Below are 14,862 nucleotides of genomic sequence, written 5' to 3'. Positions count from 1 at the left end.
AAAGGCCCCTTGTTCATTGACATCCTCTCCAGCCCTATTTCTGGAGGAAAATGTTTTCCCAAGGGTTTGGGGTGAGGAGGAGGGGAACTTTGCAGCAGCTTTCCGGCATGATCTGTGCTTGGATCACCTAGCCCCGGCTGTGACTCCAGGGTGGGAAACTGCCTGGGCACAGGAAAACTTGGAAAGCAGAGGGAACAGTGCTGGAAACATTGGGATTTTTTTACCCCAAATCAGACAGGGAGAGTCCCTGACATTGGCATCACCCTGCGATGATTCAGCCTTCTCCTGAAAGACAGCACCCAGCAGGGTGACAGAGGGACAGGGGACGGTACCTGGGTGTTGCTGAACCCACCGGGAAGCTCCCAGCCCTGGAAGTAGGACAGCACTGCCCACCAGCTTCATCCAAGTTCAGCTCATCCCCAGGGATGCTGCTGTGCTGCTTCTCCATGTCGGGCTGGCTTCGTTATCTGGGGACCCTGCACAGCCTTGGGGACACTGCACTGACATGGGGACACTGCACTGACCCAGGGACACTGCACAGCCTTGGGGACACTGCACTGACATGGGGACACTGCACAGCCCTGGGGACACTGCACAGCCTTGGGGACACTGCACAGCCCTGGGGACACTGCACTGACATGGGGACACTGCACAGCCTTGGGGACACTGCACTGACCCGGGGACACTGCACTGACCCGGGGACACTGCACTGACATGGGGACACTGCACAGCCCTGGGGACACTGCACTGACCCGGGGACACTGCAGAGCCCTGGGGACCCTGCACAGCCTTGGGGACACTGCACAGCCCTGGGGACACTGCACAGCCTTGGGGACACTGCACAGCCTTGGGGACACTGCACAGCCCTGGAGACACTGCACTGACCCAGGGACACTGCACAGCCCTGGGGACACTGCACAGCCTTGGGGACACTGCACAGCCCTGGGGATACTGCACAGCCCTGGGGACACTGCACAGCCCTGGGGACACTGCACAGCCCTGGGGATACTGCACTGACCCAGGGACACTGCACAGCCCTGGGGACACTGCACTGACCCGGGGACACTGCACTGACCCGGGGACACTGCACTGACATGGGGACACTGCACAGCCCTGGGGATACTGCACTGACCCAGGGACACTGCACAGCCTTGGGGACACTGCACAGCCCTGGGGACCCTGCACAGCCTTGGGGACACTGCACAGCCCTGGGGACCCTGCACAGCCTTGGGGACACTGCACTGACCCAGGGACACTGCACAGCCCTGGGGACACTGCACTGACATGGGGACACTGCACAGCCCTGGGGACACTGCACTGACATGGGGACACTGCACAGCCTTGGGGACACTGCACAGCCCTGGGGACCCTGCACAGCCTTGGGGACACTGCACTGACCCAGGGACACTGCACAGCCCTGGGGACACTGCACTGACCCAGGGACACTGCACTGACATGGGGACACTGCACTGACCCGGGGACACTGCACTGACATGGGGACACTGCACAGCCCTGGGGACACTGCACAGCCTTGGGGACACTGCACAGCCTTGGGGACACTGCACAGCCCTGGGGACACTGCACAGCCCTGGGGACACTGCACTGACATGGGGACACTGCACAGCCCTGGGGACACTGCACAGCCCCTTCCTCCCTGGGACGGGTTCAGCACATCTGGGGTCGCCTCAGAGCTGCCAGCTCCAAATACTTTTCCTGGCAGTGTCCCCGGTGTCACCCCTCCCCGTGCCATGGGGGTACAAAAGCAGTTGCCCCCAGTTGCTCGCAGCAGCCCCCAAGCAGATCAGCACCATGGTGACACTTCTTGCAGGGATGCGGCGGTGCCCGTGGATCTGGGGACAAACCCGTGCCGTGCCCCTCGCATTGCGGTGGGGGCGGAGGGTGATGGAGGCTCCTCTGCACCACCTTGTCCCACGCTGAGCATGGAGTGATCGTGACAAATCCTCTCCTCAGCAACACTAAAAGCCTGTTAAAATAATGCTCGATAAGGGGATTAAGCCGCTTGGATGTGTGGCAGCGAGGGCAGGAGGGGACTGGCACCGTACTAACTCTGCGGGGCCCCCTGGAGTTTTTTGGAGAAAAGTTCCCCAAATCCTTCTGGGAAGAGGAGCTGGGTGACGCAGGGATGAGGGATGAGCTGGGCATTGTCTGCCCAGGCTGGGGCGGAATCTGGGGGATCTTGTCCCAGCAGCTGAACTGGAACAGTTCAGGGGGAAATGCAGCCGAGGGGAAGGGAAGCGGGATATTCCCAGGGCTCTGGGGGAATCAACCAACTCCAAATGATGGAGTTTTTAAGCTGCACAAGCCTGTCGGAGCACGGTGCTGTGCTTTCCACCACCTTTTAAACCCCTGAACTGCATTTCCAAACCAATCGCTTCAACAAACAATAAGAAGGGGGTTTTGTTGCAGGCAGCGTGTCACAGCAGAACCGCTCCCCTTTCCCTGTGTGTCACCGTCCTGCTCCAACAGCCACAGCCCGCAGTGTCACCTCCCCGGGAGAGCCCTGGCATTCACCCGGTGCCGCTCCCGGGAGAGCCCTGGCATTCACCCGGTGCCGCTCCCGGGAGAGCCCTGGCATTCACCCGGTGCCACTCCCGGGAGAGCCCTGGCATTCACCCGGTGCCACTCCCGGGAGAGCCCTGGCATTCACCCGGTGCCGCTCCTGGGCTTCTCCAGGGGATCATTTGCGCACCAGGGACACGGATTTCACATGAGCGAAACACGGGCCTTCCACAAAGGCTCCTTGTCCCCACCAAGGGCTGGCACTGACCCCGGGCTGGGCTGGGCTGGGCAGGGCAGGGCTGGGCTGGGCTGGGCAGGGCAGGGCTGGGCTGGGCTGGGCTGGGCTGGGCAGGGCTGGGCTGGGCTGGGCTGGGCAGGGCTGGGCTGGGCTGGGCTGGGCTGGGCTGGGCAGGGCAGGGCTGGGCAGGGCTGGGCTGGGCTGGGCTGGGCTGGGCTGGGCAGGGCTGGGCTGGGCTGGGCTGGGCTGGGCTGGGCTGGGCAGGGCAGGGCAGGGCTGGGCTGGGCTGGGCTGGGCTGGGCTGGGCTGGGCAGGGCAGGGCAGGGCTGGGCTGGGCTGGGCTGGGCGGCTCCTTCCTCCCGTGGGGAAGGGGCTTGGAGGAGCCTCCCGGGATGATGGGGGGAGGGATGAGTGCAGGAATGTGTGGAGGGGGTCCATTCATGCTGCCAGCGTGTTTGGGGACAGGCAGGAATTGTCCCCACGGCTGTGCATGAGGACAGTTACGGACAATCGCCCCTCCAGCACATCCAGCTCAAATCCCACCGGTCCAACACGGCTGAAAGGGAGAAAAGTTTGGCCGAGGAGCCACCACGGCTTCCCCGAGCTGGGGGGACCTGCCTGGCACTGACGGGGCCAGGGTTGCAGACGGGGACACAGGGATGGGTTGGGAGGTGCCACAGCACCCATCATGCATGGCCTGCGACGAATCCTGCACCGAGGGAAGAAAGGAGGGACAAAGGGGAGCAGGGAGAAGGGAGGACAGCACTGCCCCGTGCAGCTGCAGGGATGGAGCCACTGACAACCCGTGAGGACCGAGCTCCATCCCGTTCCCGGGGTGCAGATCCTTTCCCCCAACCCTTCCCCAGCATCTCCTCCCAGCCTGAGCACCGGCAGGATGAGCCCAAAGCCCCTTGCCCTGCATCCCCGTGCCATCAGCCCCCGGCTGTCTTGCAGGAGCAATCGAGTTAAAATGAAGTAATCACTCTTCAAGTACAGTCGTTTGCAGGAAAAATATAGGACTTGCTGTGATTGCAAATGGTTTCCACTGCAACCATCCCTCCCACTTGAGGGAGAAACGTTTTCAGCGCCGGGGTGCTCAGTGACAGCAGCCTCAAGCTCAGCCAGTGTGGCCATATCACATCTCATGGCTTGTCCCAGGCTGGGGATCAAGAGCTGGGATTTGGGGCTTTGAATCTCCTAGGAGCCAGCAGTACCTTCAGGAGGATTCTTTTGCTCTCAGATATCTCTGTAGAATGTCAGGCTGAGGGAGAGAGGCTTCCCTGAGCCCTTGTCCTGGAGCCCAGGGATGGAGCTGCAGCACCCACTGGTTCCCCCCAAACCACTGGGCGAGCATTTCCACATTGACCACACCAAAACCCTTTAATTTTTGTCTTATTTCAGAATACTGCCTTTTGCTGTCAGCACAGTAATTCCTCATTTTTCCCCATTAAACCCACAGGACACAGAACCCACCACGCCCTCCCCAGCATTGCTCCCAGCAGTGCCTGCCCTGCATCAAACAGCTCTTACGGAGCTGCCAGGGCACAACACCCTACACTGAATTTTAAGCAATTTCACCCCCCAAAAATTTTTGCCTTCTGGGTTTTTTTTTCCTTGTTTTCCCTTTACTCCAGTCTCTCTCCCTTCCATATCCCCCTTTTTCAATACCTACACCTATCACACCCCCATCCATCTCTAACGACTCTCTGCTATTTTCTCAAATCACCTGCCTTTTGCTAATGCCAAAATCCTTTTTCTCTCTTATCAGACAAAATAGATTATCTCATCCTGCTGTTCTCCTCCCTGTCTGTCCGGCCCCAAGCGCTCAGACGCCCGCCACAGTGCCGTGGCCGGATGTAATAGGGCTATTAGATGAGTTATCACAGCCTGAAAGGATGAAATAACTTCTGTGCCTTCATCCAAATAAAACTCCCTATTCCTGCTCAGTGCTACGAATGAACAAGAGATCTCAGGGGAAATAGCCAGGGAAAGGTTAGAAGATGTTAGAAGGTATTAGAAGATGTTATTTAAGACCCAACCCTTTGCCAAGCCACCTCTTGCTTTGGGCTCGAAGGGCACTGGGGTTTCTCCATGTGGAATTGGGAAGTCCACGGATCAGTGCCGACAGCCAGAGCTAAATCCTCACCCGGGTGCTGCTCCAACATTTTTTGAGTGTTCATTGGCACAACCTCACGAATGCCCCTCATGTGGCAGAATCCTTGGCCTGCCTGCATCCAGCAAACTGTTGTTTTCTCACCCCTGGTACTAATTCCGAGGAGAAACTTTGCTTTTCATCTCAGAAGGAGCTGTCTCAAGCTGTCCCTGCATTTCCCAAGAGCTCCATGCAATGTCCCCAGATGTGCAGGTGGAACATCCAGCCCGGCCCACGGCAGCATCCCAGCCCCTGTGGGAGATGCTCCGGAGCCAGCTGGGCTGGGAGCCCCTGGCCAGCCCTGAGTGACCTCCCGGTGCCACCAACTACCCTGTGGGGTTTTACAGGGATTTCCTTACAGGGATGTAAACTCCCAGGCTCCCAGGCTGGCCAGGAATGGCCCAAGGCAGCAGCTCCACTGCAGAATTTAAAATCCCAACACTTATTAGGACTCTGCTTGTTCCCCCTTATTCTGCTGCTCCACTAAACCCTCCCATTCCTGTCCTCTCTGGGGTGTGACAGATGTGGGGACATGGGGACACCAGGACACGGGGGCATGGGGACAGCCTTGGACACTTGCAGGGATGGGGAGTCTCAGAACAATGATCCTGGAGGTATTTTCCTAATGTCTAAATGATTCCACGATCCAGTGACCGTGGACCAAGATGCTCCTGTGCCCTGCACCCGTGCCCCTCGCACAGAGAGCTTGGCTGTGCCCACACCGACACCGTTCATGATTTCAGAGCGTCTGGGGACAAACCAGCGGGAAGAGGGGAAGGGGAAGGGGAAGGGGAAGGGGAAGGGGAAGGGGAAGGGGAAGGGAAGGGAAGGGAAGGGAAGGGAAGGGAAGGGAAGGGAAGGGAAGGGAAGGGAAGGGAAGGGAAGGGAAGGGAAGGGAAGGGAAGGGAAGGGAAGGGAAGGGAAGGGAAGGGAAGGGAAGGGAAGGAAGGGAAGGGAAGGGAAGGGAAGGGAAGGGAAGGGAAGGGGAAGGGGAAGGGAAGGGGAAGGGGAAGGGGAAGGGGAAGGGGAAGGGAAGGGGAAGGGGAAGGGGAAGGGGAAGGGGAAGGGAAGGGAAGGGCGGCCCCGCTGAGTCCCCGCCCACTCAGTGCAGAAGTGGCCGGGCCGCCTTAAGGCCGGGGGCGGGGCCGGGCGGGGGCGGGGCCGGGGCCAGCCTGAGCGTCAGCGGCGGCAGCGCCGGGCTCAGCCGAGGAGCGCCGGGAAGTGCCGAGTTGAGCCGGGAAGTGCCGAGCGGAGCCGAGCGGGGCCGAATGCAGCGGGCGGCAGCGCGGGCGCTCCGCGGGGCGCGCACCCCCCAAGCGCGCACCCCCCAAGTGGGAACACCTCAAGTGTGGACCCCCCAAGCGCGGATCCCCCCGGGCCCGAGCCCCCCGGTGCGGCTGCGATCCGCCGCGGCGGGGTCCCCTCCGCTCGGGCTGCTGTATGAGCGGCACGGGGAGCCCGCAGCCGTCGTGCAGTAAGGGGGGACACGGGGGTGCATTGCCGGGGCTGCAGGAATGGGGTGCGGCTGAATCGGGGGGGCATTGCAGGGAGGGGGCGCAGGTGGAGGGCCAAGGCTGGGGGGGCACGGTGGGGCAGGGATCTGGAGTGGGGGCTGGCACAGGGCTGCGGAGAGGGCTGGGGGTGAGGTTTTGGGGTGCTGCAGGCTGGTTCGGGGGTGCAGTGCAGGGGGGTCAGGACTTGCTCGCCCCAGGTGTAGAGAGTGGGGATGGGCTGCAGCTCCCCGAACTTGCAGGGGGACAGGAGGACCCTGGGATGCCCCAATGTTCTCCTGGTGCCATTGTCTCACAGGCAGATGCTGGGGTTGATGCCTCCATATCCCCCACCCTCCTGCTGCTGCTCCTTCAATTTGCCTTAAACCCCACAATTTTATCAAAAAGCCCATTCTTGCTAACTTGGGGTACGACAGGGAGGTCTGAACCCCAGCATCGCTGCACCCCAACTTCATCCTGGGTTGCATCCCTTTGATGGGTCTTCTCTTTGAGATCCCAAGTTAGGGACCAAAGCAGCATCACAAGCATTTTTTGGGACAGCAAAAATTCTGGAAAAGAGAAAATTGTAGTTTAGTGGACTTCAGGGTTTTTTTTCAAGGGAGGAGACTTTGAGGTCTTGCTGCCCCTCTTGAACCAGCTCAGTACATGCTGATACATTATCAAGGTGCATCCAGACACCAACCCACTGGTTTTTTGGAGAAAGACTTTTGCTTCTCCGAATGATCATTTAGTTGTGCAATGGTGCTTGTCACCACTGCCTGAGATTTGCTGTTATCACCCCACTGCTTGTGCAAGACTGGTCTTGCTTTGTGCTTCGTGACTTCTCCTTTTTCACAGATTTCCAGAACTATCCCAGGTTCCCATAATGCTCAAGCAGGGCAGGATGAGTCATAAAATCCCCAGCCAAAACCGCAGCTTTTTTGTGCAACCTGCTGAGTTTGTTAAGTTTAGTGAGAATCACTGGGCTTAGTGACACGGGATTGTTTTGAGTGGATGGCTTTTAGCAGCCTCCTCCAAAAATCTGTCCTTCTGTCTAACCTAAATCTGATTTTTTAATGGGATGGTGCATATGGTGCTGTTAATTTAGGTGGGGTATGTAGGTGATACCTCCAGCTTCAGCCACAGCACAGAACACGTCACCAAACAGATGTTAATGCCCTTTTCCTTTGTGTCTCCCTGTTCAGACTGAAGGATCTGGAAGAGCCCAAGCTGGGGGACGGCGATGTCAACGTCAAGATGTTGGCAGCCCCCATCAATCCCGCTGACATCAACATGATCCAAGGTAAGGTGTTAAATTAATGCTTTGCACGTTATTTCTTGCAGGATGCTCCGAGTCGGAAGGGACCCACGAGGATCATCAAAGCCAGCTGCTGTCTCAGAGGGTTCAGAGATGGCTCCTGGTGCAGGGATGTTGGGTATGAAGGGGTCTCTGGCTCACCTCCAGCTTCCCTGCAGGGACCTATCCCCTCCTGTCGTCGCTGCCGGCCGTGGGAGGGAACGAAGGTGTCGGGGAGGTGCTGGAGGTCGGGCGCCGTGTGACGGCTCTGAAACCGGGGGACTGGGTCATCCCTGCGGACACCGGACTCGGTGAGCTCATCTTTGGCACACCCCACACCTGCAAAGCATCTTCCCAGGGGATTTTTGGGGTGCTGGAGCCCCTTGGGGGGTGCCCAGGCTTGCCCAGAGAGCAATCCCATGGTTGTGCTCCTGTGTGAGCTGCTATGGGGATTTTGGGGGTTGGAGAGCAAAAGCACAGCTCTCCATCTTTGCAGGGTGTGGATAGAGCCATGGGCCCCTCCACTTACAGCAATTACACGTGATGGGATGGGTCCCAAAATGGGGAGCAAATTGGGGAAAAAAGCTCCATTAGGGAATGCTGGGCAAGGGAAGCAGGAGTTGGAACCCATTTAGTGCCATGTGAGACCAATCACAATGAGACAGTTGGGATAATTAGTGGAGTTATTTCTTAGCTGTTTATGTCTTGGTTTATTTTCACCACCTGTTTTTATTTTTCATCAATTTAATTTTTTTTAAAGAAAACTCAGTTCCTACTCCCCAGCCCCAGCAAGTGAAGCTGCTCATCCACAGACACAAGAAGGCTCTTGGGAAGGATGGGGGTCCCCAGGGAAGGGGCTCCTGTGCACAGGACTTACCACACACCCTAGAACACCTTGATCAGGAGCAGTGGCAACACCATTGCTCATGCCAAACTTAAATTTAGCAATGATCTTCTTTCCTGGAGCATAGACCCTTTAAGGGATGTCTGTGCCACTATAAAGCATTGCAGAAATCTGTGTTTCTCTGGAAACAGCTGTGTTTTGTGCCATCAGCTTAGAGCTTCCCTAAAGACCTGGGATAAAACATTTCACACGAGCAAGGTTGTGGTGGCCTCTCACTGTAGTTTTCTCTTTAATAATGGTCTGCTGGGAAAGTGTGGGAATTTATTTCCCAACAAATGTCTCCCATGCTCCTCCAAAATGCCAGTGGCCTGGTATTTGCTGGTTGTGGTTTAGTGTCACAGTTTGTTCTTTGCCTATTTCTTCTTAACAGGCTTTTTGCTAAATGAGAGAAGGAAAATGATGGAGTTAAGAGCCAAATGGGGTATTTTTAAGCATAAAAATGCTGTAAATAGATGATAGAGGTTTAAATTGGATATGAGCGTAGAGGGAGTAAAGCTGACTAAATTGGCTTGGAATATATGGGCTCATCCATAGGATGGAGAGTATTTCCATTATCTCTGCACACATTCCCAGGGAGCCCCAGCCCCGTTATCCCTCTGGGAAATGATTAGGCTTTGCTGCTAGGTGATAAATCTTGGCAGGCAGTGAGGAATCCATTCCTTGCCTCTTGGAGCATTTTGGCTGTACCCATATGGGAACCCAATCCGTCGTTCCCTCTCGGGGCTGTAGCTGGTTTCTGGCGTGTGAAGCTGCTGGCTGCCGTGGGAGCTGATGGCTTTCCTTTGCTTTCCCCCCATGCTGTGGCTGTTCCTGTGGCGCTGCCGTGCCCAGGGACGTGGAGGACACGGGGGGTGTTCCCCGAGGAGATGCTGCTGAAGGTGCCCAGTGACATCCCGGTGCTCTGTGCTGCCACTCTGAGCGTCAACCCCTGCACGGCGTTCCGTCTGCTGGCCGACTTCGAGAGCCTGGCGCCCGGTATGGCCCTGCCATGAGGAGCAATTCCACAGGGATTTCCTGCCTGTCTCTGAGTGGGAATCTGCATTTATTCACCTCCAGGTGACTCCATCATCCAGAATGCTGCCAACAGCGGCGTGGGCCAGGCCGTCATCCAGATCGCCAGGGCGTCCGGCATCAAGACCATCAACGTGGTGAGGGACAGGTGGGTGCCCTGGGGAGAAGAAATTTTGGGAGCTGGATCGGCTCATCCTGCCCATCCTGCCCAGGATTTTCTCCTGTTTGCTCCTCCAGGTTGTCCTCCAGCCTTTTCCTCGTTGTCCCCACACAGTGCCAGAGCAGAAGGAAGGAGAAGGTGGAACTCTGCTTCCTGGCTCATCTAGTCCTCTTTTTTTATCTCCTTTTTCCCTCCCCAGACCTGATCTCCCAAAGCTGCTGGAGAGGCTGATGGCCCTGGGCGCTGATCACATCATCACGGAGGAGATGCTGAGGAAGCCAGAGATGAAAGATATATTTAAGGTATATATTTAAGATATATTTACCTCAATGCTGATCCCACTGGAGAGTCCAGGGCTGTCACTGCTGCTCAGCACTGGGGAGAAATGCAGGGATGGTGGGAAGGACAAATTTCTCTCTAGATCAGAATTTAACACCAGGAGTGGAGGGATTTTGCTGCTGACACAAGGGAGGAATCACAGATTTTGGTTCCAATCAGATTGGGCTTGAAGCAGCCCGGTCTAGCTGAAGGTGTCTTCCTGCATATGGCAGGGGGTTGGAATGAGTCCCTTCCATCCCCAGTTATTCCTTGATTCTAACGGATTTTAGCTCTGCTGCTTTCAGTAGCCCTCAGGTAAACGTTGAGGTTAATGCAGATGCTTTGTCAAGAACCACAGTTCCATCCCCTAAAGGAGACATAAAATTTGGGAACCTTTGCCATAAACCTTTGCAGAGCATCCCGAGGCCCCGGCTCGCCCTGAACTGCGTCGGAGGCAAAAGCACCACGGAGATGCTGCGGCACCTGCAGTGAGTTTGGCTGGGTGGTGGCTTGGGCACAAACCTGGGGACAGAAACTGGCAATAGAGGGTTCTGCTCTGGAGTCTGTTGAACTTTGGAGAGGGAATGGAAAATGGTTTGGATAACAACAGTAATTTAAAGTCTCACACTGCTGGTGGCTGGGGGCAGCTGGGGTCGAGTTGTGAAGGTCCCCTGGGTCCTGAGCTGCAAATTCAGCTAATGGTGCACAGAAGCAGGAGGAGAGCTTGGAAAGTGGGATCTGAAGGGCAGCTGGGGAGCCCTGAGTGCAAAGGCAGCCCCGGGGGGGTTGGGGATGGCAGAGGAGGAGGTGGCAAATCAGAGCTGCACTTTTGGGGCCACCTAACCAAATACCCCTTCCCTACTGCAGGCCCAAGGGGACGATGGTCACCTATGGGGGGATGGCAAAGCAGCCTGTGATGGTCCCTGTGGTGAGTACTTGGGATGCCTCTCCTTAGTCCCCTGTGCCCCCACTGCATGTCCCCATCCCCTCGGTGCTGTGGGCACCTGGCTCTCCCCCTCTGCAGACTGAGACCCTCCAGCTGTTTTTATTTGCCTGATGGAGTCTGTCACAGAACAAGCTGCTTCCCACTGCTGGGCTCTTGGCTTTTTGGAGGGTTTGGGCTGCCAAAAAATTCCAGTGGGGAAATGACCCTGCAGGTGCTGAGCATCAAACCTGCCCTGACTCCACACCTTGGAGTCGCCTCTCCGCATCCCTGGCTCACAAACGGGAGCTCTAACAAGGGGCCACCACTGTCACACTGGGAGGGGACACGTGTGTGAGGGGACAGGGGAGTCACTGCATGCACAAGGGGACACAGGAGTGTCCCTGGGTGCCAGGAGGACACACAGGTGTCACACATTCCACAGAGCGCCTTCATCTTCCGGGACGTGCGGCTCCGCGGGTTCTGGATGACACAGTGGCGGAAGGACCACGCGCAGGGTGAGCCAGGGGGGCTGGGGGAGCTGAGCTGGGGGGCTGAGGGAAATGAGCCAGAGGGGCTGGGGGAGCTGAGCTGGCAGGGCTGGGGGAGCTGAGGGAAATGAGCCAGAGGGGCTGGGGGAGCTGAGCCAGGGGGGACTGAGGGAGCTGGGCTGGCAGGGCTGAGGGTCTGGTCCCTGTGCCCTGTCCTGAGTGGGAGCAGGGCCAAACCCCACCCAGCACATCCTTGCTCCCACAGCCATCTCTGCTTGTCCCAGGGTGCTGAGACACTGGTGCTGGGCTCAGGCAGGGACCGTGCCGGGGGCTCTTCCCTCATCCCACGTACCTGAGCTGGGGGCACATCACACCCAGGGATCCCGTGTGGGCTCGGGCAGTGTCCCAGGGGTGGTGGGTGGCCCTGCACGGCACAGTGAGAGCTCCCTCCTGCCTCGGGCGGTGTCCCAGGGGTGGTGGGTGGCCCTGCACGGCACAGTGAGAGCTCCCTCCTGCCTTTGCAGACCAGGAGAGCGTGGCTGCGATGATGGACGCCCTGTGCCAGCTCATCCGCAGGGGCCAGCTCACAGCGCCGGCCTGCACCGAGGTCCCACTTCAGGACTACAGGGCAGCGCTGGAGGCCTCCATGAAGCCCTTTGTGTCCTCCAAGCAGATCCTCCTCCTCTGACCTGCAGCTCCTGGAGCCCTGTCCTGTTCCACATGCTTGTCCACAGACTTGAGGGGGAAAAAGACCCTCGAGATGAATTGAATTTAATTTTTGCTTTGTTTTTCACATTTTGGGTGCCCACTGAGAGCTTTAAAAGCCTCTGCAGCTTTGTGTGGAAGTGCTGCTGGAGGGAGGCTGCATCTTACTGTGGCTGGGGGGAGTGTGGGAGCCCAAATGATGGCTTGCTTAGCTCAGGATGTGGAAAGAGCAGCAGTTCCCCCTCACATGTGCTTTTGGGCTGGGCAGGGCTGTAGTTATCCAGTTAGAATGCGGGATGGGCAGGGAAGCCCAAGTCATCTCCCTGCAGCCCCGCTGCCTCCACACCTGCTCCAAGTAGGAGGAGGGGGCACAAATGCCCCAAATGGTGAGGGGTGCTATGACTGGAGCGGCCCTAGGTGCTGCTGCAGGTCCTGGAGGAGCCCTGGGTCACCCCGGCTGGGTTTTGCCAAGGGCACTTCAAGGGCCAGAGCCTTTGGCCATCCAGGGCTGGAGCCGGACCCTCAGTGTCCCTGAGGCCCTCCTGCCCAGGTGTGGGACAGTGACTGTGACACTGCAGAGCAATGTGGAAAGATTTATTGAGAACAACCAACAACGTGTTCTTGCTTCCTCCTGTGCTGCTCTTGTACCTCTGTGACCCCACAGGCTCCCTGCGGTCCCTGCTCTCCCCAGCACAGCAGTGGCCGAGGCCCGGCGGCGCTGCCTGTGCAGGTGGGCCAGTGGTCCCTGCTCCTGGGTGATGCTCTCGGATCCCAGCAGGCTCTCCATGCTGCTCCATAGGATGAACTGCAGGGGAAATGTCCCCCAAACACATCTTGCAATGGAAATAACCTCCCTTGGGTTCTTTGAACTTTCTTTGCCTCAGAACCTTTGGAACCCAACCCAGGGACCTCATTGGGTTCTCCCACCTTGTGCCCAACATGATCCAAGTGGGAGGACTATGGCTGTGGAGTTTTGTGTGGACAGAGGAATTGTGAGGGACTGGTTGTGTCCGCTGAAAGCTCTTCTGGGATTCATCCTGGAGTCCTGGATGAGTTGGTGGGGCTATGGCAGGATCTGGATCTACCAAAGGCCAGGGAAGGCTGCTTCTCACCGGGAGCTGCCAGTGTCATCCCCGTGCACAGGGAGTGCACACATGTGGGGGACAGCCCCCCACATCCCAGGAAGGTGTACCTGCATCTGGGCATTTTCTGGGTCCTGTGGGGTGAGGAGAAGAGCAGGGCAGGGCAGGAATGTCACTCAGGGATGGAGGGAGCATTGTACAACTGCATCTGCGCTTGGAAGAGCAAAACTGTAAAATTAAACTCCACTGCCATGCTGGGAACTAAATGTCATTTCATCCCCCCTAAAACCCCTCACACTGAGACCTCCCTCAGCAGAGAGCAGGTGTACCCCAGGATAGACTCTGCACCAGCATCTCCCTTTTGCTTCTCCATCCCGAATAAATCCCCCAATATTTTGTATTTTCCTTCCCCCTGCCAGCATTGGAGGCAGATCCCCATCCTGTGCCTCAGTGTTTCCTGATCGATGGGTAAAGTGGGGAAGAAAAGCAAAAAAAGAACTTGGAGATCATTGCAAGCACTATTAAGTATGACATAAACCAGAAAAATTAGTGCAAAGCTTTTATCCCCCCCATGGGTTATTTGGCTCAGCAATAAAACTCGACATCCTTTAGAGAACTCTCACAAAATGTTCCAACCTCTCACTCCTACACCAGGGTACAAAGGAATAAATAAATAAATGTAATTCTCTTTGTCAAATGAGCAGGATCATGGATGGAAATCCAGCTGCTGCTGTTGCACCTACACAATTGTCATTGTTTTGGAGGCGATTGTGGGGTTTTTTAGGGGGGTGGCTGCTAATGCTGGAATGTTCCAATCCTCTGCTGGGATCTGGTGTGATTTAGGCAACTGACATCTCAACCAAAAGGATAAAAATAATTCCCCAAAACTGATGTTTAGAGTTCAGCAAGAGGGATGTTGTTGCTCACCAGGGGAAAGAGAACAGCTGAGTCTGGCCACGGCTGGGAAATGCCATGGGGAGACTCCGAGGGTGGGGATGGGGGACCCCCATCCCTGCCTGCCTTTGGGGTCCCATCAGCATCCAGCGTTTTTGGAATGGGGCTCTCCACAGAACCCTGCCAAAGAGAGGAGCCCACGAGCACCTCGGCACCCTCCTAAGTGCCCTGCACGTGGGATATTGATCCATGCTCTCCACGGGGAACGGGACCCCCAGGGAAGGCAGAGCCCCAAACGCCCGCAGGATGGGGACAGGGGACCCCACCAGCCCCAGAGCCATGGGAAGGGGATCCCACACTGCCCTGAGCCATGGGAACAGGGATCCCACACTGCCTGAGCCATGGAACAGGGATCCCACACTGCCCTGAGCCATGGGAACAGGGATCCCACACTGCCCTGAGCCATGGGAACAGGGATCCCACACTGCCCTGAGCCATGGGAACAGGGATCCCACACTGCCCTGAGCCATGGGAACAGGGATCCCACACTGCCCGAGCCATGGGAACAGGGATCCCACACTGCCCGGAGCCATGGGAACAGGGATCCCACACTGCCCGGAGCCATGGGAACAGGGATCCCACACTGCCCTGAGCCATGGGAAGGGGATCCCACACTGC

The 14,862-nt window shown here is 57.4% G+C and overlaps 1 protein-coding gene across 1 annotated transcript; it reads left to right on the top strand.

Annotated features, from left to right (window-relative positions):
* Positions 1-6,089: 6,089 nt before the first annotated feature.
* On the top strand, positions 6,090-12,273 carry MECR (mitochondrial trans-2-enoyl-CoA reductase). Its single transcript, XM_014258585.2, has 10 exons — positions 6,090-6,384; positions 7,606-7,703; positions 7,877-8,008; positions 9,433-9,576; positions 9,658-9,760; positions 9,972-10,074; positions 10,505-10,578; positions 10,958-11,018; positions 11,458-11,530; positions 12,028-12,273. Exons 1-10 carry the CDS (start codon positions 6,179-6,181, stop codon positions 12,189-12,191), a joined length of 1,158 nt encoding a protein of 385 aa, XP_014114060.1. The 5' UTR covers positions 6,090-6,178; the 3' UTR covers positions 12,192-12,273.
* Positions 12,274-14,862: the final 2,589 nt, after the last annotated feature.

This window comes from Pseudopodoces humilis, chromosome 27 (assembly GCF_049639895.1).
Source record: "Pseudopodoces humilis isolate 2021_Gansu_Grassland_sample_001 chromosome 27, ASM4963989v1, whole genome shotgun sequence".
NCBI lineage: Eukaryota > Metazoa > Chordata > Aves > Passeriformes > Paridae > Pseudopodoces > Pseudopodoces humilis.
The sequence above is the reverse complement of the archived record's forward strand: the minus strand, read 5'-3'. Positions and strand labels throughout refer to the sequence as shown.